The sequence below is a fragment of the Typopeltis vanoorti genome, chromosome 12 (assembly GCF_054136105.1).
Source record: "Typopeltis vanoorti isolate ZY-2024b chromosome 12, IOZ_Tvanoo_1.0, whole genome shotgun sequence".
NCBI lineage: Eukaryota > Metazoa > Arthropoda > Arachnida > Uropygi > Thelyphonidae > Typopeltis > Typopeltis vanoorti.
Genome location: NC_143560.1, coordinates 35834225 through 35862151, shown reverse-complemented (window position 1 = coordinate 35862151; position 27927 = coordinate 35834225). Strand labels below are relative to the sequence as shown.

The 27927-nt window shown below is 36.4% G+C and overlaps 2 protein-coding genes across 7 annotated transcripts in view; one reads left to right on the top strand and one right to left on the bottom strand.

The window, feature by feature from the left end:
* LOC150100692 (AN1-type zinc finger protein 2A) overlaps positions 1–27927 on the bottom strand; it is a 316183-nt gene that overhangs the window by 211583 nt on the left and 76673 nt on the right. The gene's annotated exons all lie outside the window — the stretch shown is intronic.
* Positions 1704–25047, top strand: LOC150100695 (kelch-like protein 10). Its single transcript, XM_090401862.1, has 5 exons — positions 1704–1952; positions 11877–12352; positions 19779–20256; positions 22606–22775; positions 24945–25047. The coding sequence occupies exons 1-5, from the start codon at positions 1704–1706 to the stop codon at positions 25045–25047; spliced, it is 1476 nt and encodes a 491-aa protein (XP_090257988.1).

The window sequence follows — 27927 nt, the reverse complement described above, 5'->3', positions numbered from 1 at the left end:
AGCACTTCAAAAACTAGCTCACATTAGCGAATGACGATTGGTGAGTGCGTGGCTATGAACCCCCTCCCCCAAACCACTCTTCTACCAATCATTACGCACAGTTCATCCATCACTTTTGAAAAATTGCGTGTTACTAAGAAATGACCTTTGCGATAACGAACCTTCCACTGACTTCCATTTGCGACGTTTCTAGAACTTCTCCAAAAATATAAATACATCAGTAGCCAGACTGTTTGATCAGTTCAGTTATTGACTGAGTATAAGTAAGCGTTGTCTTTAATTGTGATTCTTTTCAAGTGTTTTTTTTATTTAATATTTAACGTAGTTTCAGTGATTTTTAAGTGTCAGTTATGGATCAGTGGTTGAAAACAGGAATGATTAAAACACCAAAACTTGATGTGGATTATAACCCAAAAGGCCAAGTACTTCTCAACACGTGTCTGCAGCTATGAGTACATCCACACCGGGAGATAGTAAAAAGGCACATGTTCTCAGGTACTACACAGAAGAAAAGGAAATACTGCAAAGAGTATAATAAATTAAATATGGGTTTTCATTTGTAGGGGATGATGACTGTCCTAATCCTTTGTGTGGGGAAGTATTATCCAACTGTTGTATGAAACCCTCTCTACTCATGCGACATATAGAAACTAAACATCCTATGTATAAAAACAAAGAAATACATTATTTTCTGCACTTAGAAAAAGCGTCCAAATGTAACTTAATACATGGGTCAGGAAAGAAAGATAATGAGAATGCATTTCAGGCTTCCTACCGTATTGCTTATCGCATAGCTAAATGTGTTAAAAACCACACCATAGCTAAAGATTTAATTTCTCCTTGTATTAAGGATGCCGTTTTTTGTATGTTTGAGGAAGAACATATCCGCAAAATCGATACTATATCTTTTTCAAACAATACAAGAGCCTGTGTAGCTCAGTAGAAGTGGCGTTTGCTGCACTCTACAGCGCTTGACCGCACGAGGAAAGGATGGTTTTTCAAATCTAGTCGCCGACTAGAGGAAATTTTTCTAAGCCTTTTTTCGGCCGGTTCCCGAGTTAGTCGATCTCTGGCACGGGATAGCGGGTTTTTTCTCCCGAAAACGGGTTTTTCGTCCCGTAAACTCAAGAAAATCGACCGTAGAACCCACACTATTTTCAGACATTAAAAATATTGTGTTAGGGTTAGAGACCACGAGATAGCGGTACTAGCTTGCCGCCTTCTTCACTGCGCACCGATGAATCAGTGATAGCCTTGGGAGCTATCTCTCTGATTGGCTACCAGTGGAGGTTGAACTGCCCACTCAGTCTCCAAAAGTTAGATAGGGTAAACGGCCCCGCCTACTCCCTATATGGGAACAACATAGGCGTTAGCTGATTATTATTTTCTTTTTTACAATGTCTTGAAGAATTCAGGACATGTCCGACGATGTTAAAGCTGCAGTAGTAGATAGAATTTTAAAAAAAAATAAATTCTTTTCCATCCAGGTCGATGAAAGTGTAGATGTTGCTGATTAATCTATTTTGCTCATCATCGTGAGGTACTTGACAGAAAATGAAACTGAGAAAAATCTGTTGCTTTGTTACCCATTGACAGAGCGTACCACAGGCGAAGATATTTTTAATGTGATCGATGGTTATTTCATTTAAAAGGACATTAGTTGGTCGAATTGTTGTGGTGTATGGACTGATGGAACCGAGTCTATGTCAGGTTGTTTTATAGGCCTACGCAGCCGAGTTAAAGAAGTAGCTCCCCATGTACCATGGAGTCACTGCTGCATTCATAGACAAACTCTTGCATCCAAGCCTCTTCCTAGTGAACTGAAAGACGTTCTTGATGCGGCTGTAAAAGTTGTAAATTTTATCAAGTCACAACCACGAAACTCCAGATTGTTTAAAGCGCTCTATGAAGAAATGAACAGTCTTCACAGCACATTACTTTTGCATACGGAGGTAAGTACCGCAACACGCTATCTCGTGGTAAAGTACTTACACTGCTGTTTCAACTTAGACATGAAGTCCAGGGGTTTCTTTTTTGAAGACCATCGTTTCCGTCTTGTTCCAAAATTTTATGACAGTGATTGACTTCAAAGGCTTGCATATTTATCAGATATTTTTCTAGAACTAAACAAACTCAACTTAGGAGTTCAAAACATCTCAATCACTATATCCAAAGTAACCGACAAAATTGAGTCAATGATTAAAAAAAACTGGATTTTTGGAAAGCGTGTATTGAAAGAGTTCAGCCTGAGGTGTTTGAAACTCTGCACAACTTCTTATCTGAGAATGACTTGCACCTATCCCAAAACGTGAAAGAGAATATTTTAAATCACTTTGAAGGTCTCAAAGTATCCTTTTATAAGTACTTCCCTTAAGTAATGAAATGAAAACAATTGGATTGCATTTCCCTTCAAAAGAAGCTAAACTATCAATGAAAAACAGCAGTTAATCGAACTTTCAATCAATTCTTCTTTAAATTCTGATTTTAAAAAGAAAGCATCTTATTACTTTCTGGGTAGATGTCAGTGAGGAATACGAACAGCTCAGTGAGAAGGCACTCAAATACATTTTTCCATTTACTAATACTGAACTAGTGGATAGAACGTTTTCTTCTTACACCATAAAAAATAAGTACCTCAACAAGCTTAATGCAAGTCCGGATTTAAGACTGTATCTTGCATCTTTTGAGCCTGATTTCAAGAAACTAAGTGCCTCAAAGCAAGCTCAACGATCTCTATGACAATGTTTCAATCGGCTAGTAATCTGTATACCAATTATTATAGACTTTTCAGATAACACAAATAAATATTATTAATAATAATAAATCAAAAGTTTGTTAAATACTTGATCATCATTATCAATATTTTACACGAAGCTATACTTATTTCTGTGTTACGAATATTGTAAAATTAAATATGTGGTTTGTACTTTTAGTGTAGTAATTGTCCTTTCCCAACTCAGGGTTTCCCAAATTGTGTTCCGCAGAAAGTGAATAAGTGTACCGTGATGTCAGTGACCAAGCTGTGTATTTTTAAACATGGAAGTAATTCGGGAAAGGGAATACCGCTGTTTATGACTGGTCATAAAAATTGCCTGCAAGCCGATTACGACAATGGGCGGCGTATCCTCTGTTCTCAAATCTGAACGGAATAGCATCTGTGTTGCATTGTCAGTGACCAATCAGCAAGGAAGTATGAAGCAAACTTTTCCACTGAAATTGAAGAACAAGGTAGTCTGTATCCAGTTCTCAAATCTAGTAATACTGAATACTTTCTTCGCAAGTTCGTATTGTAGGGTGAAAGTTTCGAAAAACCGTAGTGCCGTGATTTTTTAAAAGTAATAGGCCTGCAGATTTAAATTTTAATATGAATAAGAGACAAGGGACTTTGTTTAATTTTGGTGTTAAGAAATCTCTTATTGAAGGTGTTTGTGACTCAACAGATAGTGATTCATTCACCTCAAGCCTACAAAGCGATCTCCAGGATTTACAGAAGGAGGGGGAAACTACCAGCACACAGGAGAAAAAGTCTGCATTCACTCGTAAATACTTATAAGAATATTATAAATTTTTGGTGATCAGAATGGGATATGTCAATGAAAATCAGCACAAATTAATTTAATGATGTTGGCCTGAGAAAACTGCAATATGCTACAAGATTTCATTAGTCCAGTGATCGATAACTGATTTAAATGTAATTTTATATTTGTTCACATGTCACACCGTATTTAAAAACAGCTGTTTTAAAAACAAGGAGCAAATTTATAGAAATGGGTTTAAAAGGGGTACACAAGTGGAAAATGGTCGGGAACCACTGTTCTAGATGTTCCATAAAATAATCGGCTAAGGTTGGCGAAATAGGACTGCCCATTGCTATTCCTCGATTTGTTTGAACAACTTATCACGCTATGTAAAAGATCCTGCATTGGTCGTGAATTCAAATTCACAAAATTCATGAAAATTTATTAGTGTATGGAAACCAATAAATACCGCACGATATTCCCACTCCACGTCTCATCACCACCTGGTGCAAAAAAATAGACATTATTCGTTCCCTACATGAGAGAGCTTACAAAATCTCCACTGATAAAAAAAAAAAAATCACTCGATTACCTCAGCACCATCCTATTAAAGAATGGTTACAACAGAGCATTAATGAACAAAATTCTACTTCAAATTCCAAGACGGATGAACATAAAAAGACCAGAGGAATAGTAATTCTCCCCTGTGTGTGTGTGTGTGTGTGTGTGTGTGTGTGTGTGTGTGTGTGTGTGTGTGTGTGTGTGTGTGTGTGTGTGTGTGTGTGTGTGTGTGTGTGTAGAAAGTATTTTACCTTGGGTATAATAAATGTTAAGGATACCAAGCTATTTTAAACCTGGTTTTACTCCATTTCCCAAGTAAGCAAACAGACAAACAAGTCGTCAAGTTTGTGCATGCAAGTGTTGCAACACCAAGTCAACTCATGGTAAAAGTAGAATAAGCTCTGATCACTAATCTTAATATTTACCCTTAATGCAAAGCACATCTCCTGGAGGAGATGTATGATGCTTTGTATTAAAGGCAAGGGGCTACTACCCAGACCGGTTTCGACCTTATGAATAAGTAAAGCCAACTGTAAAAATTCGGACGATCCCTAGGCCACTCAATTGTGGGCGAAAGACCGTCCATCTCAGCGTTGGCTCCACTCAGTGATGGCCTTCCACCCACCACCACCACCGAGCAGAACCGCTCATATTCCGAAGAAAAGCATTCACCGACAAAGCCCCTCACCGGGCCGTGCCGGAAAACACTTTCCCCAGAGACTCAAATTGTTCCCTTAAGGCAAAAACCTTAAGAGAGCGAACTCATATTGACAATCTCACCGGTTTCGACCTTTATTGAGGTGTAGCAAAGATCTCTCTAAAAATTAGGACGATCCCTAAACCACTCCATTGTGACCGAAAGACCGTCCAACTCAGCGTTGTTCCACTCAGTGACAGGCTCACTCCGTCACCGAGAAGAACTTCTCAGCGTTGGCTCTACCCAGTGGCAGGCTCACTCCACCACCAGCCAGAGCCATAATCTCAGCGGTGGCCCTACTCAGAGACAGGCAAAAACCTATCCCCAAGCAGAGCCTCTCAAAGCCATCCCCCCCTCACCAGTTCCGACCCCTATCGAGGTCTCATCAGTGGGAACCAGGCTAGAAATACCAAGATTTTAGTAATACAGAGCTTATAAGTATTTTATCAGAACAAGTTACCATAAGGCGTTTTAACCGTATTAAATAAAAATCTCAGGAGGAGATATAAATGTAGAAAGTATTTTACCTTGGGTATAATAAATGTTAAAGATACCAAGCTATTTTAAACCTGGTTTTACTCCATTTCCCAAGTAAGCAAACAGACAAACAAGTGAAGTTTGCGCCTGCAAGTGTTGCAGGTCTAGCTGACCCTGCACATAGTGCAAGACCAAGTCAACTCATGGTAAAAGTAGAATAAGCTCTGATCACTAATCTTAATATTTACCCTTAATGCAAAGCACATCTCCTGGAGGAGATTTCCTCTTCACACTCAGAACGTATTGTATCACTATAGCTTCTCATTGTTTCTACTCCCACAAATAGAGCCATATCATTATATTTTCATGAATGAAAAACCAGCCGACAACGCAACCAACACTAATACGAGCATACCAGAAGATGAAACGCAGAAATAATCGTGCGAAAAGAGGATAATCTCGGCAAACAACAAACCTTTGAATTGCAAAACATACCAATACTACATTTTCAAAATCTGTTACAGTAATGAAATCTCATCTTTGGAGAACCCTGCACCTCCACAGTAGTCATCCAAAGTAGTAAGTAGTCATCCAAAGAGACAAAAGATGTGGGCGTGGAGGATGCCTGCTGAACTTCTCTTACCAGAGTACGTAACTTCAACTATGAAATTCGGAGGTGGCAGTGTGATGATATGGTCCTGTTTTTCCTGGTTTGGCGTCGGATCTCTGTCGGAACTCAGCTCCGAGAGGTATCTGAATATTCTGGGCAATGAAATTCTTCCTACTTTGTGGCGTTTTTACGGATATGACCATTTTCTCTTTCAGCAAGACAATGTACCTTGTCAAAAGGCTCCTACTGTAACATACTGTCATCAGAAAAACTGTAGATCGAATTAGTGGTCATCTGGAGAACGTCACTGATATAGTTGGAAAGAGAATGATTTCAAACAGTTCTGTAGTACCCCAGAATCAAATGCATAGTTTAGTATAGAATTAGCTATCATCACGTAATGTTCGACCTGAGAGAGAGAGAGAATTTGCAACACGATTAAAAAAGAAGAGAGAGAGAGAGAGAGAGAATTTGCAACACGATTAAAAAAGAAGAGAGAGAGAGAGAGAGAATTTGCAACACGATTAAAAAAGAAGAGAGAGAGAGAGAGAGACTGAGTGCTTACTTATTAGATCTTTGTGCCAAACTCAAATGCCTTATAGCAATGCCAATCGAGTTTCTCAAAGCATTTCCATGGCATGAAATATGTTAATCTCTGGTAATAGTGTATTATCTGATATACTTCTGCTAAGTTGACTGTTCAAGGATTTGCCCATTATGTAAGAAAGAACTGAAATAAGAGTAACCGGGACGGTTCTTGATGGTCAAGTTTTATACCATTTTAGGAACAAGCTGGATATGGATCATTCCGTGTGAAATCATGGAACAAAAAAATTAAAGAGGAAGCTGCATAATTTTGTATTTTGATGAAAGTGAGTCATTTTTTTCTTCTTCCTTCATCCCACTATTTTTTTACCTTTATTATCTGGCCATTTGTATTTGACGGATTCGCAGAATTTTTACAATTTCGGAGGATTTTAAAATTAATCGCAGCTTATTTTCCAGTTTGTACAATTTCTGATTTTACTGCCATTTTAATGCTAATGCTTATAAAGTTATTACGGCTCTTGATACAGCAGAACACATCATTTTAATCAGAAAACTAACAGCCACAGGAATGAACGGTAAATTAATTAAGTGGTTCGATAACTACCTCGTTGGAAAAATCAATGCACAAAAGTAGGATACCACGTGCAATGCGGCTGGTTGGCTAACTGGTTAGCGTATCCACTTTCCAATCAACAGGCTACAGGATCGAATTCCTCTGTGGTGTCAACGATGTTTGTAATTGCCATTGGATAGGAAATGAAGTTGGTGGGAGGACTAGGGGCCATCCATGGAAACTGGGCAAGAGCGTGGTTAGCAAGGGTGTTAGACTAGGTTTTTTACTTGGAGAGTGGTGAACGAGTGGAATAAGTTGCCAGAGTCTGTTGTGGGTGCCATGACTGTGAATGAGTTCAAGGCAAAGTATGATAGATATTGTGTGGATGTTGAGTAGTTGTTTAGGGCCTCCCTCGATGAGTCTAAGACTCCTTGGAGTTGCCCGTAATAATAATAATAATAATTTCACTAGCCGGTGTGATTTTACCGCTCAGCTTACTGGGGACCTGAAATGGCTTGGAAAAGTTCAATGTTTCGTCTAGAGCAGGGTTTCCGGATTATGTAAAAATGAATAAAAAATACAAAGAATTAAATAACCTTAATAAATACAGGGGAAAAACTTTAATCTATCCACAGGTTTGTGAATGGTAGCCGCTGACTAGAATATTTTTTAGGCCTTTCTTCGACGGTTTCCGAGTAAGTCGATCTTTTACACAGACAAGCGGTGTTTTCATCTGTAAACTCAAGAAAATAAAATAATGCAGAACTCGCACTATTTCAGACAATAAAATAAAGTGTTAAGGTTAGGAACCACGCGATGGCGACAGTTACTTACTGTACTCTCCTCCCCGGGTGCCAATTAAATGCGCTGATGGTCTTGGGGCAACTACTGTGAGAATGGCTAAGGGGCTAGCTGCCACTAGTCTTCAAAAGTCAGGGCTAAATGGCCTGCCTACGGTACTCTTTTTGGAGAATAAAAGGGGTTAGCATTTTTTGTTTGTTTATTTGTTTATTTACTCAGTGCATGAAACAAAAAAAAATGTAGAGGTTTGCCGGAAAGAGTGGTATTAAAACACTGTGGATTTTTAAAAGAGTGCTTTTAAAAATCTAAATGTCATTACAGTAAATCGAGTTGATCGAATTAGCAGTCGGAGTCTCTTTTTATGCGGTAGATACGTTCCACAGAAAACCGTATGTAAAAAAATCGTACAAAAGAAAACCTAACTTACGTCGAAAAATTAGGGATACGTTCTATAATTTTCTAAAACCGCGTAAAACCGAAGCAATGAATTAAAATAAACCTAAAATCGCATAAAAAAGTTTATAAAAATTCAGGAAAATAAGAATGCCTAACTTTGTTTTAAAGCTTTATGCATTTAATTTTATTGAAAAGTAAAAAAATCTTTTTACATTTTTTCATCAGAATTATCGTCGCTATTTGACAATATTCGGCAACGTTTGCGAACTGGTGCGAAATCACTTTCATCACCAGAAGAGATAGTCAGCGCATCAGATCTGTATGGTAAAGGCAATGGTTCTTCACAAACAGAATTAGCTTCACCCTCATTCTGTTCTGATTTTTTTCTTCTGGCAATGTAATCAGTGATTAAACTTTGCGATGATGATTTCACTAATTTTTTATACAGCTCGCGATATCCAGACATACAGTTCTTCAGCTCACGTTGGAATTTAAAGGCTCGTCCAGAATTTGTGTCATCGACAAGAAAATGATTTTCCAATTTACTGCACAGTTCAAGACCTTCTCGAATTATATTTGCAGTGAGGGGGGGGGGGGGTTCTTCCGTTTCACTATCGTTTTCTGGATCTTCTACGATATCTAAAGTTAATCGATATCCAATAATATCATCGTCACTAAGATATTATCCACAAGCATATCGTCTACGTCATTCTGGCTAAATGTCTCAAAACCTTCTCCACCAATTTCCTGTGCCAAAGTAATGATTTCAGCTGATAATGTAGATGTTTGAATAGTTGCGCTGTTTGCAACACTTCCAGGCCAAGCTGCTTTCCAGCAGGCATTTAAAGTTTGTGGTCTTATTTCAGCGATAGTAGATGCATCAGGATTTAAATAGTCCAAAATATAATTGTGTTTTGAAATGTCAGTTACTGTTAATTATTCATTTTCTACTTTATCCAATATAAATTGAAAAGTGTGCTTAACGTAATATTTTTTAAAAGTTGTAATTATGCCTTGATCTATCGGCTGAATAATGCTTGGATGAAAAAAACACTATCTGCATATTTGGATGTTCTAAATGCGGATGACTTGGTGCAGTCAACAATTAATAAAATTTTAAAATCGAGAGCTTTTTGCTTCATATATGTTTCCACTTCTGGTACAAAGCAATTATTGAACCATTCAGTAAATACAGCAGTTGTTACCAGGCCTTTATATTAGCCATCCAATGTACTGGCAGCTGTTTTAGATCTTTGCCTTTTAGAGCACGTGGTCGAGATCGATTTACTAAGAGGGGTTTCAACATTCGATTTCGTGATGCATCTACAAAGTAACAACGTTACTCGATCTTTGCTTGCTTTAACACGTTCATTGCCAATCACGCGATATCACGCGATGCGAGCTCTCACCAAACACCGATCACGCGTTATCGCGTGGACGTCGCTAACTAAATAAAAAAATAAAAAAAATTTGGCCACCACACGAAATTCCAATTTTCAGCTTGGCAATGAAAGTGTTAAACCCACTTGCTTTTTTCTCAGACTTTGCGATGTAAGTTCAACTAGGCATTTTCTTCCAAAACAATCCTGTTTCGTCAGCGTTAAACACTTGATCGGGATAATATCCACCATCTTCAATAATTTTGGCTAACTTCTCTTGGAAATGTTTGGCTGCTTCTTCATCTGCTGCTGCAACCTCGTTTGTAATCTTCACGTTATGAAGTGCATTCCTTTTTTAAACACCCGGTTAGCCATCCTTTGCTAGCCGAAAATTCTTCATCAGCCTGGGAAACGGAAATAGGTGACTCCAATTGCTTCATCTGTTCATAAAACCGAAGAGCTTTTTGTTTAATTAAATAACCACTTATAGGAATTCTTCTTTGAGTTAATTCTTTAATCCAAATTACGAGGCTCCTTCCGTTTTTTCTAACAAAGCATCTCGTCAGTACGATGATAATTTGGCACTTAGTTTTGTGCCAGAAATGACAGATTTTCTTATTGTGACTTCATTCTTTTTAATTGCTCTTATAGTAGAATCGCCTAATTTAAAATGCTTACCAATCATCGTAGATCCCTCTCCTTTTGCTAAGCGATCTTTGCAAATTTAGTGGGCCAAATTAAATCTTTAAAATAAAAATTAGCAAAATTTAGACTTACGATAATATAAAGACAAACACTTACTCACATGCAAAATTAAACTTCACGAACACTCACTGCTGACACGTTACTCACGTGTAAGCAGAATGTGCTGCAACACGCTGTTCATTATAAACAACGAGGAAACCCCGAATTTGCATGAAATACGCACCGCATAAAAAAGATACCATAAAAAGAGACCCGAGTGTGTGTGTGTGTGTGTGTGTGTGTGTGTGTGTGTGTGTGTGTGTGTGTGTGTGTGTGTGTGTGTGAATATATATATATATATATACAGGGTGTTCGGGATAAATTTGACATATTTATAATTAATTATATTTTTCCGTAAGTTACATGTATTAACACACACTTCTCTTCATTTAAAAGTTTGGACCCTTCTTCATTCATATACAGGATGTCAGAAAGGATGGATAGCTGGAACCCACCTGAATCATGGAAGAGAATAACTTGTATCATGATGATTCGTGCCCGCCATCAAAATAAGGATATTACGACTGCTGCCCAATGCTCCCTGAATACAGTAAAAACAATCAGGCATGAACTAGAGACTTGCAATGGTGACTACGAGGATGTAGCAAGAAGAAAGATCCCTAGCAGACGATCTGATTGCGTTCGTACAGCAGAATTCCTCGCAAATCTGCAGGAACAGGTGTTGAAGAACCCTGGCATTGGAATTCGGGCTTTGTTCGTGGAGTTGCTAACTGTAGTCAAGCCCTGGATAACAAGGGTAGCCAATGGTAGGCCGTATGTATGGCAGCAGGATTCGGCCCCTTGCCACACCTCTGGGAAAAGTCAAAAATGGTTGTCTGAAAATTTCTACGACTTCACCAGTCCAAATGTTTGGCCTCCAAACTCCCCAGACCTTAACCCCATGGATTATTTTGTATGGGGCGCAGTTGAAAAAGACACCAATCGCACTTCCAGTAATACAAAAGCCCAGTTAATGGATAAAATTAAAACAGTTTTTGCGGCCCTTCCCAGGGAGACTGTAGCATCAGCTTGTTCGAGGTTCCGAAGCAGAATTGAAGCTGTGATCGATGCTAATGGTGGTTATTTTGAGTAAATCTTGTTGATAGTATTGTAATTAACTCTGCCTGTAATGTTTTTTTGTCAATTCATTAAATTTAATAGATACAAAGAAGATTTTCTTTTTCCTTACGAAACTGTCAAATTTATCCCGAACACCCTGTATATATATATATATATATATTGTATGTATGTAACCAAATTGTCGAAGTTGTCTTTACTTTTATCCATTCCCTTCTTTTAACTGAAAGTGGGACTCGTTCATCGTAATAATTACGCAAGTTGGCAGAAATTCAACAATGAAGAACAGCACACTGCACTCGTCAACACTGAAAACGCATAATAATAAATCAGCAACAATAATAATTACATTTATGTAACAATGAAACTTTCAACTGCGCCAGTTGCTTTATCCCTGGGTGCATGAGGGTTACAGTTGTTGTGGTTACTGAACAGCAACCCTTTAGTGCAGAACCACGAGGATCCTACAAGAAAAAACTTGTGTTAGTTTTCTTTTCGTTTAAAATCTTCTCAGACAGCAAGCAACGGTCGAGAGATGAGTTCTAGAAGACCCGAGAGGTTTCTTAGCACTGAAGCCTTTGACACCCTGAATGGGATGAGGAAAGAAGGGGAATTGTGCGATGGCCAGCTTTTAACTAAAGATGGCGGTGTGTTTCAGATTCACAGATTGATCATGGCCGCGTGTAGTCCTTATTTCCGCGCCCTCTTTACAAGCACCCTAAACTCCCAAGACCGTCGAGAAATTACGATTCCTGGCATTTCCTCAAATATGTTACGTCTTATAATCGAATACGCCTATACTAGAATAACCCACGTCCACTGTGGCAACGTAGCTGATCTGTTGCCTGCTGCCGACCAATTCAATGTCATAGGAATGATCGACGACTGCTGCCGCTTCATTATAGACAACATGGATGCTGAAAACTGTATTGGAATTCGAAGATTTGCGCGCGGATACTTCTGTTGGGAATTGGAGAAAGTAGCACACAAGTAAGTAAAAAATGGTGTGTGGGGGATGGGGGGTGGGGGAGTATCGAAATGAAGATGCGTAGCTGTCATTTTGAGAAATGTCATTTTAACGAACCTGACAGCATGTTAGCAGATAGTGAAAATTAATTTTAACAGGAGACTATTCCCATCCTCTTGATAACATCTTATCTCATGAATCCACCATTTCTGGATGAATTTATGCAACTCATAAGTTTATGACACTGCCACGGAGATGAATTTACGTCTCCCTGGGGAAGGTCGATGATAATAATCCTGTTTATACCACTGGCCTACACTGCTCGATAAACTTAAGAAAACACTCAAAAAATGTGGTGTAATTCTTGTAGTTCGCGATGAACCAGAACAAAATTTGGTATGTATGGTAGTGTATAACAGAACAACAACGAAATGAGGAGACAGCGAGAAATGTCGACGGATATAATGGATATTGCACTGTCATGCATGAAAAGCAAATCTGTGCCACCTGCATCCCTATAGAGACGCACAGTAGGGATTGTTGACTTATTCTCTGTATCCCAGTGCAGTTTTAGGGTATTCCTATCAAAAATATTTAAAGAGGTGCTCCCATTGATCATTATTCTGCCCTACACTAAACACTGCATCCACCATAAGTGCCATTATCATGGTTCTGTTTAGAACCAAAGAGCGGTCTATTCTGGTTGATGTAGCCATCGGGAAACCTTGGGCAACTCTTCTTGTAATGGTTCCTGTCCCATGAAACTGCGTCCTAGCAAGACGACTCTTCATCTTGGTAGTATGTACAGCTTCAAGTCATCCATTGCTCGCCCAACTCAACAATGCTAACTTGCCATTCTGAAGGTACTGGAGATGTGCCGACCTAGTGAACAGGGCAGAAAAAAACAAGAAAAAAACTGGAATGCTGTGGTCGCAATCCGTGTTTTTATAGGCATTGAGTAAATTGCTTTGTCCGAGGGCCCGTTGAGTGGTAGATCAATTTCTGCTGTTCTCGAAATTTGCATATCAGAATACCTACATATCAAATATTCTCCTTTGGCGACACTGATAAAAATAAAATATTCATGAAAAACTTTTTATTTGGTTAATTTTGTCGAGCAGTGTATACCAAAATGTTGTTTTAAACCATGTTAATGGATGAATAAACAAGAAATGGTCGTAGACAATCATATAAAGTACATTTTTGACATTATTCTTGTTAGCATTATCATTCATATTACAACAATCCAACCCGTTTATCATTCTGTACTATAGACTGTGATTATATTTTGTTAATTTTGTGAAGAATATCAGAGTTGCTTTCATGCCTTTACACCAGTGTTTCCCAAAGTGTGGTACATACACCCCGAGGGGTACGCGATAGCTCGTTTAGTGGGTAAGAGACACTTTTTAAGTCTGATTACTTTTTTAAAAAAATTTTTATACTGTTGCTGCCGTACTGTCGCAACTGAGTGCAGGTCTATTCAGTAATTAAGTTTTCAATAACTAAAACAATCTAAAGGAAGTTTTAAACAAAATGTTTCTCTTGCCATGTATCGATTGACCTCCATTAAGGCCGAGTCTAGTTGAGGACACAATCGCGTTGAAGCTGCGTGGTTCAAATTGTCTGCGTTAAAAGTTTAAATTCAAAGAGTTAGAACTATGCTGTCTGAACTCTCCAATAAATTTACTTAATTACTTAAGAGGGCGGAAGATGGGAGACCAGCGGTACTAAAATAAAAAATAAAAAAAAGGTACGTGGACACTGAAAGTTTGAGAACACTGCTTCCTTACTCGAATCGCCGAAACAACCCGTATTAGTATGCACTGAAGAATGCTTATGGTATTAGTTGAAAACAAGGCAGACTGCCGTTTGGGAGAAATTATATTAAAGGAACGTATCGAAGTATCAAGAAAAGAGCTTTTCGATGCTGAATAAAAGCACAGGGTTAATTAAACTGAGACAAAAATGGCATATATTTCTTTACAATGGTTGCGTTCGAAAATTCAAATTGGTTGCGGAGATGATAAATTCCAACTCATTACAATGAGTTGGAATTTATCCTAAAAAGACGTGACACATTTATGTACGTCAGATCAATAACGAGGATGTGACCTGAAAGCATGCATAAGGTGTTGGGAACCAGGACACTATAACGAGAAATTTGTTTTGTTTGTTCAACCCTATTCTGGAATCAATTACTCATATTTTCGGAAAATAAGCAAGCAGAGCAAATGCTCAATTGTGACGAAAATTGAGACGATTCAACAAATTTTTGAAAGGATTCCAAATACTAAATTTTAATAAAATACACTTCCATCCAGATCCTAGAAATACTTTTCATACGGAGAGACAGAACGAATCTATTGAATGCTTATTCATTTTGCGAAACGAATCTAAAAACGATTGTCTGTGTGCAATAGTGCCTTTACATTTGCGCACAGTTGTTGAGAATCTTGTCGTGGTTTTCACTGCACTGAGTTAGAATGGATCAACTCCACACCTTTGAATTTTCGAACACAACCTGTTGTAGGAAATGTAGGCATTTTTGTCTCAGTCCAACTGTGCTTTTATACTACTTCACGAAAGAGTCGAAATCTATAGCATATAGTACCGTGGACAGACTAAGGGATTATAACCAGGAAGCTTGCCGTGGAGATCAAATATTTTTCATTCAAATCGCTCTTAGTCTACATTAAGCAAGGCTGCTGATCTCACAACAGGCAATAAACATCATCTTCCACATAAAGACTTTCACAAGCGACATGGCGGGATTCGAAAATATCGACTTCTGCATAGTCTATGAATTACATTATTTATTTTCGATTTTTTACAAAATTCGTTTACTTCTTATGTAGCGCTACAGTGTTGACAGTGAGAATATCAAGAACTAAAATAAGCCTTTGGATTATTAATTACGCTCTATAAGGGACATCATTTTGCATGTGTGTGTGTGTGTGTGTGTGTGTGCATGATCTGGGGGGAGGGGCCTGGAATTTCAAGAGTGTTTCCAAATGCAAAAATCTTTTATAATTCATTATTATAACAGCATCATCATCATACATATCAAGGATTTAGGCGTAGCCTGTTCCGGCCTTAGAAGTTATCGTTTAAGAGGACGTCCTGGTTTTCTTTTCCCTAACGACTTGTACTTTAACCCCTTAACGTACTAATTAAAAATCAGAAAGCGGTCGATTTTCTGCCAGTTTTTTGGACGAGTTTTGGGCGAGGGTGATTTGCTGGATCAAATTCATCATTATTTTTCAAATAATGATGAATTTGTGCAAACGCAAACGAAATAGCCGATACACGCCGTTGGCAACTTTTCTCGGCTGAATGGAAATAGGCACAAGATTGTCTAACGTCTATATTCGGTTGTATTTTATATGTGAAAACAATATATTCAAAATCAATTTTGGTGCAATAAACAAAAGACATGTCACAGACGTCTTTGTATGTTTAGTGGTTAAGGCTTGTTTTGATAATCTTTTTATTTTCATTCTTTGAACATGTTCCATCCATTTATGCTTATATTTTTTAATTTTTTCTATTACTGATTCTTGGTTTAATTCTTTCATAATTTTTTCGTTTATTTTGTGATCAACTAGGATATACTTTGCAGTTTTTCTCATAAACTTCATTTCTGCTGTTGTTAATCTTTGTTTGTCTTTTTTGTTTTATTGTCCAGATTTCACTTCGATACAATAGGACAGGTAGGACTAATGTATTATATGCTTTTAGTCTGTTTTGTTTTTGAACTAGGTTTGGTTTAAATATAGAGTTAATTACATTTTTAAATATTTTGCAATTTTTACGTTTATATCTTTTTCATTTTCATATGTGATCATACATCCTAGGTAGTTAAATGAATTCACCTGTTCTAAGATCTTGTTATCTATTACTATCTTAGTTCTTGCTGGATCTTGTCCTTTAAATGCCATAGTTTTTTATTTTTCCGTTGATATTATCATACCATAATCTTTGGATATCTCATTTAGATCTAAAATAGCTTTCTGTAAGTTATCTTCAGAATTTGTAATTATTATTTGGTCGTCGGCAAAACGGAGAGTGTTGAAGTTCACAGTAGAAGAAAGTTTAATATTTTGATGGAAATTTTTATTCATTTTATTATTATTTCATTTAGGTAAATATTAAAAAGAGTTGCTGAGGGGGGACATCCCTGTCGGACCCCTTGGTTTATCTCTCTCGTATATGATAGCTCATGATTTAATATTATTTGTATTTGATTATTTTCATATATACTTATAACAGTTTTTAGGATATTATTTGGTATTTGTCTTTCATTTAATATGTTAAATAAAATGCTTCTTTTAACATTGTCAAAAGCTTTTTAAAAGTCAATAAATACAATATGGGTTTCTAAATTGTATTCTCTTCTTTTCTCTGTTATTAATTTTAGGCAAAAGGCTGGGTCTATACATGATCGTCCTTTTCTAAACTCATTCATTATTATTATTATATTATTATATTCATTATATAATAAATATTAAAATGTTAAAACTGTTATAACGATTTTGTGTGTGTGTGTGTGTGTGTGTGTGTGTGTGTGTGTGTGTGTGTGTGTGTGTGTGTGTGTGTGTGTGTGTGTGGGTGTGGGTGTGGGTGTGGGTGGGTGTGAATTCATTCTCTGTAACAAATAGTATCAAACAACATTGGTCTTGGAGTCAGTAGTTAAATTCTGGTGGTATACATTCTGTTTGCAAATAGAAAATATAACGAGGGGGGGAGGAATACCTTTCATCGATTAGTCATAAACCTGGAACTGGTTTAACAACAGATATTACTTACTGTTCGGACAAAATAGTACTGAGGCTGTTAAGAGTTGTATTTTCAATTGTTAGTGTTTCTGTTGTTTTTGAGAAAGCTGTCATAATGCCCGCTACTATGTATATTATTCAAAGGACTATGTCGAGTGATAGTAATTTTATAAAAATATCTGGAGGAGCGTGTCAAAAGTTATAGCGTGTATATTTCAAAAAATAAATAAGTCTTTATACCTAACCCTAACAGGATATTTTACTGTCTGAAATAATCTGAGTACTACGGTAGATTTTCTTAAGTTTACGAAACGAAAAATCCGAGTTTCCGGGAGAAAAAATCCGCTTGCCCGTGCCAGAGATCGACTAACTCGGGAACCAATTGAAGAAAGGCTTACAAAAAATGACTCCAGTTGGCTTGAACTTAAGTTCAAGGGCAGATTAGCGTAAAGGATGCAAGCGTCAGTTCAAGTGAGCTACATACGCCTCTTTAAACATTTAATAACTTTTTATCTATTAATTATTTTTATTCTTTTTTGTCGTAATGAAATACAGGAGCTGGAGTTTTCTTTTTATTAGTTATGAGTTATTCAAATTTTAAACTAGTTTGTGACTTATAGACCATTCCGTATAAGAGTCGTTGTTCTGTCCATCCGCCTATGCTATTCCAGGATTCCGCGTGATGGATTATAGATTATAATCAATTCTGGTATTTATAATCCTGACAAAAAAAAAAAAAAAAAAATATATATATATATACAGTATATATATATATATATATGTATATATATATCATGCCATTCCAGTGTTTGTTTGTGTCAACCGGACCATTTACAGGAGCGTAAAGGGACAAAAGGTATCCAAATTATATATTGTTATAACTGCACTCTGGCTGAATAGAAGATAATAGCATTTGGGATTTAGTATGCACGTACAAGACGACGACGAAGAAGAAGATAAATATCTATGCGGTACAGTTGCGATTTTAATTGATGCGTGTGTATCGACAGAATAGGGCAAAATTATTCGAAATGATATTAATAATTCTGTACTCGCTAGGTGAATTTAATAAAAAAGAAAATGATATTTAAGATCTCAATTAAAATTTGTCGACTCATTTCAATATTCATTTCGATCTGACCATTTGTAGTGATAAAATTAGACAAAAGAGATTATTATAGTACATAAACTCAAATGGATCGAATTTAATAAAGGACATCCTAGCATAGTTTTATTTTTAAACAAAAGTGTACTACTCTACTCCACTCCACAAAGTTCTTTTGAATAGCGTTAACTCTTTCCACAGACTTACGATAGTTCTCGGGAAAACAACAGGAATATCAGCTATTTAAAATTGAATCCTGAACGATTTCAATCTTTATTGTATTTTTATATCAAGTTTATCATTATGTCATGTATACAATACAGATAATATAATACAATACCCCAAATTTACGTAGCTTTTTCCGCAACTGCATAAGTATACGACACGCTATTGTCTATAAGGGACCTCTGTTCCCCTCCCTGGGTGCGCCAACAGAGGTCCCTTCCCCCCCCAAAAAAGGGAAAAAACATTAGGAAAATTTCCAAAAATCGTTTCCTAATTAAAATTCATTTTTTTTTTTAAATGTATGTTGTGTCTTCTATATCTATGCTACTTATGAATTAGCGGTCACGTAAGGTGGGAATACCCTATAGCTCTCGGGAATCATGGTCGCTGTGAACGCAAGGCGAACGAAGTAGTGCTCGGGCGGTACTTCGTTTGCCCGAGCCGAGCCAGAGGAGATCACGGGTATCATGTATTGGCGATCACTGCAGATGCTCAGTCATAGCTCGTATGCAATGCGTAGTGTGTATTCTCAAATCGTCTACTCAACTCGCCCCCCCCCCCCCAAGATTAAATCTTGAGTGCGCCACTGCGCTGCGGGCATATAGCATATGCGCAGAACATCACCCAGAAATTACAATTTTTATTCAACATACAATTATTTCATTGTATGTTGAATAAAAATGATCTGTTTCAAGATTTTGTACAATGCATTAATAGGAGAAAAGAAGAAATCAATCAATCACTGAAAACAGTCAAAAGACGTGAAAAAAAAAAAAACGACATGCCCGTTTAACGCGGAAATTCGCTTTACGCTGATTTCTTGGAATGCATCCCCCGTGTAATACGGTGGTTTTGTAATAATTTCAGTTCTTACTTGATTTATATTGCCAGAAGAATTTTAAATGATAGTAATATGTTACATTCGATAATAATAATAATATTATTAGTAATAATTTTCAAGACATTTTTAAGGCAATTTTACAAAAAAAAAAAAATTATCCGCTGTATAGTAATGGTCGCTTCCTCTTCTTCAAGTTGAAATGCTTCGTGACTGGAGTGCTATTACAGCTTACTATACGTTACAAAAAAGAAATCACGTTCAGCAAACATAGACAAAATAAATAATACGACATAAACGATAAAACAGTATATGAAAATTCAAATCGTAATATGCAATGATGTTGAAAAAAGAAGCACTTCGAGTAAAAAGACTGCTTAAGAATCAAAGTAAAAAAAAATGAAAAATTAATGAATTTTAATTGAATGAATTGAAAATTAATGAAAAATATTTTGAATCTATTTAAAAATTATGTTGTAAAGCAGCCTGATTTTCTTTTCCAGGTATCTCATGCACAATTTCACAGAAATAGCAAAAAAAAGTGAAGAGCTGTTGGAACTAAATGTAGAAGATATTATTCCTATTTTGAGTTCGGAAGAGTTGAATATTGTCAAGGAGGAGATAGCTTGGGAGTTTATAATCCGATGGATTAACCACGATGTAGAAAATCGAAAGGCACATATCATTGACTTAATGCAATCCATTCGGTTAGGTCTAACAGACACTGAGTATTTTGTAGCGAAAATTAAGCTGCATCCTTGGGTTTCTAAAAACAAAAAGTGCAAGTCAATAATTATAGATACTCTCAAATTCTTTTACGATCTGGAGATGATTACCCAGCAGAGCACTGAAGTGGTTACTCCACCGATGGCTCTCCCAAGGATACCGCACGAAGTCATGTTTGCAGTTGGAGGGTGGAGCGAAAACAGTCCTACGAACATTATTGAGACGTACGACACAAGAGCTGACAGATGGGCGATGGTAAGAGAAACACGCATATTTAAATAATTTTGTATATACAGAGGAATTATTCTTTGTTCATCTTTTTCCAATCTTATAATATGAAAAGTGTTAAATGCTTACTTTCTGAATTCAAAAATATCGATTCATATTGTAAAACAGGACACTGGCCTTGGTTAATAGTAATATTATCATAATAACATGACTGGAAGTGAGGATAATATGTCCAATTTGAATCAATTTCGTATTAAGATGAACGGTTCATATTTTAGTATTGTACAATTTTTAAGTATTTTTATTTTTGTTACGTTAATTAATTTTTTTTTGTTAGCTCTAATGATCATCATTCATATTTTATTTTACTTCGAAGCGCTTGTTCCTCAGTTGTACACTGCACACCTCTTTTCAATGCTTTCAGAATAACGAAAACAATTTGGAAGCTAGTTTGTATGCAGCAACTGCGTAAGATAAAAATACTAGTTCTCATCAGCCGTTTATGACTCACTTCCACGTGCTGTAGGCAATATGACGTTTCCATCTCAGTAAAAGACAACGTGAATGAAAATAATGATGCATACAAAGCAAACAAACCATCACACAAGTATCTATTATACTGCTGTATTACAGGGAAGAAACAATAGTATCGTGCTATTTTGGAAACATTTCTGTTCTGCTATTCTATTCTATTTTGTTATTCTAAGTCATCTATTTTTTTTAATATTAATTACGTACACAAGGAGATACAAAAACCCCTGACACATTAGTGTCATGCTTGGTAAAGAAGGATAAAATTGGATTTATTTATTATTGTGAAGAGTTTGAGAATCACCAAGTTTATTTTTTATTAAATAACCAAGTTAGTTTCATGGATCAGAAGATGAACTGTGAATGTATGTTGGTGAATAGTTGCTCGTGTTTTTATATGCTTAAAGAAAAGTAAAGAAATGGTGATAGCCAAATACAGAAAAGGCTAAGGGTATAAACAGAACTTCTGTGAGAAAGTGACTGGAATGAGCAAATGAAAAAGGGTTCGACAATTAAGAGGAGTGGTCTTTTCTAGTTAGCCTCAAGAATTTTTAAGAAGTTTTTTTGATGCATTACCCCAAATTCCATTGAGATTTACAAGTATATAAGTTAGTAGTTGTACGGATGATAGTGTCGCTTGAAAAAGGCCATACGTTTCTTGATCGCTCAGGAGGCTATGTATATGACATGTTTGTACCAGAAGAGGTATGTGTACGTCAGTCCAAGAAGTGAAATTTAATCTTATTTGGACATCTGGATAAGAGTACCTGAATTTCCATCACAGGAAAGAGAAAGTGAAATGACATCTTTTAGTGTTTCTGTGTTTTAGTGATATCGAAGTTACAAGATAAGTGAATACGAAGAGATCCTCTCCCGATTGAAGGATGGCAAGGAAATTAGTGTTTAAGACATACTGAAAATCCTAAACCGTAAAAAGTTTGAACATTGTAAAGAATGTCAAATGAAAAGAAGACACGAAGTGTACTGTCATCAGCAAACTAAGAATCAGATTTAAGATCTCCAAGACAAGGTCATCTGTCTGTCTAGCAGATAAAGAAAGCAAGAGAAATTACATTCCTGAAAATTCCAGCATTGCTTGAGAAATCTTTGAGAAAAAGCGATTAACCCCCACACAGTGGATGAACAGTCTAACCACTCAGTTACAAAGGACACAGAGAGACCAAATCCTTGGAAACGTCAAGAAAGAAAACAAAGTTCTCCGGATCTTTCCATGACTTGTGTCAAAAAGTAAGAGATGGCCAAGAGTGGCTGATGCAGACTAGGAGTCCCAGCGACTGTACTGGGTGAGTGGTGAAGAAAATGGATGCTTTAGAGAGGACAGAGATTAAGACTCTGCACCGATAATATGGCGGATAGCTTTCATTTTTTTTTTTCTTTGGTAGACTGAATATAAGCTTTCATCTATGATCTGAGGTAAAAGATAAAATGAATATGAAAGACTATAGAGATGACAAAGAACTCATGTTATTTTCAAAGCATAAGTACTGGAAACAATTTAGGAATACAATCTGGAACCAGGACCAGAAGTCTTGTTGATATCTTGTTGAATTTTTTTTTTTTTAATATCAGGCTACTTGGGACATGCAAAACTTCGACATTTCGAAGAGAAACCTTTGACATCTACGTATGAGACCGATAACTCACATTCAGTTGAAAAAAATTGTAAATGTTTTTCGTGTAACGAAGCAGCGTATTAGCGTGAGAGAAAAGACATCGGTTGTTTCAATGTATACTATTTTCAGTTTTTTTTTTTTTTTTATTTCGTTTTGGCATGCCTGAGTTCAATATTAAAAAAAATATCATCCTTTTTTCCTAATAATTTAGATGAGAGAGGTGGATCCAGCAGGACCCCGTGCATATCATAAATGTGCTGCGATCGGTTTCAACATTTACATTATTGGTGGATATGATGGCATGGAATACTTCAACAGCTGCCGTTGCTTCAACGCTATTACCAAAGAATGGAGAGAAATAGCACCGATGCATTGTCGCAGGTATAAAAATAATATTACTTAATACAATACAATACTACTACTAATACAATTTCTGTATTAGTATTCAAAACAACCTTAGAAAGTAACATTTTTTTGAATGCTTATTTCGAAAACAGTAAGTAAACTAAACATTTCTGCTTTCCTTAGCTACATAAACCTAATATGCTCAAGGTTTTGCAACGGCTTATATGTGAGGTTATATTTTAAAAAAATATTCCGAAATATATATATATATATATTTTTTTTTGTATAAATAGAATGTAATGACTGAAACCGAGAATAATTGTACGGTTTTAGTGCTATAACACACAACTAGTTTCGGCTTTTGACAGCCTTCTTCAGCTGTCTTTTAAAAATAGGAAACAGCAATAAAAACACTGAAGTTTAAACAAAAAAAAAAAAAAACTGAGAAACACAAGAAAAAATTGCAGTACATAATTAATATGAAAAAACGTTGTCGTTACATTTAAGTTGTTCTTTCAGTCGTGGCATTGTTTGGTGAGTGCGTGCTTGCAGTCTCTCGTGAACACCAGTACTGAACAACAGCAGAATGGCTATCTGGGAGGTTGTAGCTCAAATTGTTATTTAAATGTTCATGATTAAGGATGATTTCTCTGGACTCCACAATTTTTCTTTCAAACTCATCATGGCAACGAAAGATGTTTTTGGATCCATCCCAGCAGACTGAATGACCCTGGTGTTCATCATCAGGATTGTTCGAGAAAAGAACATGACTGGACAAGGCACTGGCGCGTGTTCTTTTCTAAGAGATGTCTCTCTTATGCTCCTCTATACGTAATTCAATAGATTTATCTGTTTGACCAAAATAAGGGATATTACAATCACACCATATCTTGTACACGCCAGGATATTTCGGATTATGATGATGAGGCTTCGGATGGCTCACTAGAGAGCGGATTTTTGGAAGTGTAGTAAATAAAGTCCTGATGTTGTATTTCTTAAGAACTCTAGCTAATTTTCGAGAAACTAACTGATGTATGGGATAGAGATATTACCCTTAATATTGGTTATTTCTTCAGTGCGGTGGCTAGGAGGATCTAGAAGGAATTTTTTAATGGTTCTATCAGAATATCCATTTTGTCTAAAGACATATGAGAGGAAATTAATTTCTTTTTGTAGTTCATCCGGGTCATTTAGAATAGAGCGTACTCTATGTCCTAAGGTAGAAATAGTTCCACGTTTTTGTGGAGGAAAATGATGGGACTGACTACGAAGATATCTATTTGTGTGCGTAGGTTTTCTATATATTGAAATTCTAAATTTTCCAGAGCAGCGGGACAGTTTTATATCCAGGAAAGGTAGAGAATTGTCATCTTAAAGTTCAGCTGTGAAATTTATATTAGGATGTTGATTATTGAGATGATCAAGAAAATCCATGAGAGAACTGTGGCCGTGGCTCCAAATAATAAAAATGTCATCCACATACCATTTCCAAAGTTTAGGTTTGAACGAGAAGGATGATATAGCTTTTGTTTCAAAATCCTCTAAATAAATGTTTGCAGGAATAGGGGATAAAGGATTTCCCATCGCTAGACCTTGGTTTTGTTTGTAGATAGTGTCATGATAACGAAAGTAACCAGACTTAATAATGCAATGGGTCAGTAAAACAAAAAAAAAATTTTTTTTTGGATAATTTGTCTTTTAGTAATTCTTTTAGTACTTCTTCTGTAGGGACATTTGTAAATAAGGAAACTATATCAAAACTATATGATGTCATTCTCGTTGATAGTTATATCCTTAATGTGTCAAAGTCCATGGTGTCGTTGATATAAGACGAAGACTTGTTAGAAAAACATCTGAGGTATTTAGCAAGATGTTTAGAAAGTTTGTAAGTCGGAGAATCAATACCTTCCACAATTGGACGAAGAGGGATGTTTTCCTTGTGGATTTTAGGAACTCCATAAATACGTCGATAAGCGGATGAAGAAAGCGTAGAGAAAGGCGAATGTTGCGAGATAATTCAGTTGTTATTTTTAATAAATTGTTGGTGCGATTTTGTAGTTCTAGAGGTGGATCTTCCTGAAGTATTGAATATGTATTATTTTCAAGCAATTGAAGCATCTTATTATGGTAATCTTCAGAACTGAGGACAACTGTAGCATTGCATTTATCTGCCGATAATATTATTATATCTCTGTTGTTTTTTAGGCTTTTTATAGCCTGTCGTTCAGCTGAAGAAATATTATCTGTTGGAGGTTTTGCATTATTAATAATGAATATGGATTCAATACGCAGAAGTTTACCATCTTGAGTAGGAAGGAATGAAATGGCCTTTTCCATTTTGGTAAGGAGAGATTCTTTAGGAATAAATCTTGGCGAAGGAATAAAATTTAGACCTTTGCTGAGAATGCTTTTTTCGGCAGCTGTAAGAACGTGAGAAGATTTGTTTATTACAACTTTGTCAGGATTGATGTTGGCTTTTGTAAAATTAAGTGTATTCAGTACTCTCTTAAGAGTCTTAAATTTTCTGATAAGGTTAATCTTGTTATCATATTGTATTTGTGTTGCTTAAGCTTCACTATTCACAATAAACTCGTGCCAACTATTATTATCCAGAGATTTTTCAAGTATTTAAGCTAAAGATCTTTTATTGTTAAACAAAAAAACCAGGATACGTTTCGTATCAGAAATTCTTTCGGTTAGTAGGTCTAACTTAGCCTTCCGATAGATTTTTAGCACGATATATATATATATATATATATATATATATATATATATATATATATATATATATATATATATATATATATATATATATATATATATATATATATATACAGGGTGTTCGGGATAAATTTGACATATTTATAATTAATTATATTTTTCCGTAAGTTACATGTATTAACACACACTTCTCTTCATTTAAAAGTTTGGACCCTTCTTCATTCATATACAAGATGTCAGAAAGGATGGATAGCTGGAACCCACCTGAATCATGGAAGAGAATAACTTGTATCATGATGATTCGTGCCCGCCATCAAAATAAGGATATTACGACTGCTGCCCAATGCTCCCTGAATACAGTAAAAACAATCAGGCATGAACTAGAGACTTGCAATGGTGACTACGAGGATGTAGCAAGAACAAAGATCCCTAGCAGACGATCTGATTGCGTTCGTACAGCAGAATTCCTCGCAAATCTGCAGGAACAGGTGTTGAAGAACCCTGGCATTGGAATTCGGGCTTTGTTCGTGGAGTTGCTAACTGTAGTCAAGCCCTGGATAACAAGGGTAGCCAATGGTAGGCCGTATGTATGGCAGCAGGATTCGGCCCCTTGCCACACCTCTGGGAAAAGTCAAAAATGGTTGTCTGAAAATTTCTACGACTTCACCAGTCCAAATGTTTGGCCTCCAAACTCCCCAGACCTTAACCCCATGGATTATTTTGTATGGGGCGCAGTTGAAAAAGACACCAATCGCACTTCCAGTAATACAAAAGCCCAGTTAATGGATAAAATTAAAACAGTTTTTGCGGCCCTTCCCAGGGAGACTGTAGCATCAGCTTGTTCGAGGTTCCGAAGCAGAATTGAAGCTGTGATCGATGCTAATGGTGGTTATTTTGAGTAAATCTTGTTGATAGTATTGTAATTAACTCTGCCTGTAATGTTTTTTTTGTCAATTCATTAAATTTAATAGATACAAAGAAGATTTTCTTTTTCCTTACGAAACTGTCAAATTTATCCCGAACACCCTGTATATATATACTGTCTTAGATCCGAGATCCAGAAATAACAATTAAATTTATTCAAAACGCAACACGTTTCATCGGATTGTCCGACTTCTTCAGGCATGGGAACATAGAAAGCAAATAAAAAACACTATAAGAAACATCGTATCACTATAAAAACGATTAGTATAAAATTAAGTTAGCTTTGAACTGTAGCTACAGTCCGTGTTGAAGTTCTATTGTTGGGCATCTGCGTGCGTCTGACTTCATATGTGTGCCAATATCGGATAGCCGAGCTGAAAGAGTTCGGTAGATTATAACTAAGGTTATTATTTATGTGATAAGGGTCCATAACAATCTCCTTAGACTCGACTATGCGGCGCTCCACCTCGTCACGGCATATATAAAGGTTTGAGGTTGTTGTCCAGTTTATCTCATGTTGACGGCCTTCATCATTTGTGTTTACTGAAAACAGTACATGGCTTGACAGGTCACTTGCTCTAGTTCTTTTGTAGGCAATGTCCCTCTGGTGTTCTTCCAGACGTAGGAGGATGGATTTTTCAGTTTGGCCATAGTATTGTTTCCCGCAATCACACGTGATTTTGTACACTTCTGGGAATTGTAGATGGTTGTGAGCTTGTTTGTATTTGCTTAAAATCGATCTTAGTTTAGGAAAAGTAGAGAAGCAAGTTTTTATGTTGAACTTTCGTAAAATTCTTCTTAGTTTCGTGGAGAGCGAGCTGATGCATGGTAAGGAGGTATAACCTTTGGAGTTGTCTTGTGTTTCTGAGTTGTTTTGATGGCGGCGGTATAGATGCTTATTAATAGTTTTCGACGAGTAGCCATTACTTGTGAAGGTTCTTTGTAGATGTTGTAGTTCATTTTTTAGCTCTTCATCATCTGACAGTATAGATCTGGCACGATGTGCTAGAGTTGAGATGATACCCATTTTCTGTGCAGGCATATATATTGGATAACCAGGTTGGTTATCCATCCGTGGGTGTAGATTTTCTAAAGATTGAGATTTTTATAGAATCAGATATCTTAGTAAGTCTTACGTCCAGGAAGGGAAGAGATCCATTTTCTTCAACCTCCATTGTTAATTTGATATCTTGGTGGAAGTTGTTTAAATGATTTAAAAAAGACTGAAGGTTATCGGTGCCGTGATCCCAGATAAGAAATATGTCATCTACAAATCTCAGCGAAATTTTTGGTATAAGAGTTTTCAAATTTTCTGAGGATTACTAAATATATATATATATATATATATATATATATATATATATATATATATATATATATATATATATATATATATATATATATAAAATCAGCTAACCCCTATTTGTTCCCATATAGGGAGTAGACGGGGCCGTTAACCCTATCTAACTTTTGGAGAATGAGTGGGCAGTTCAATCTCCACTGGTAGCCAATCAGAAAGATAGCTGGCCCAAGGCTATCGCTG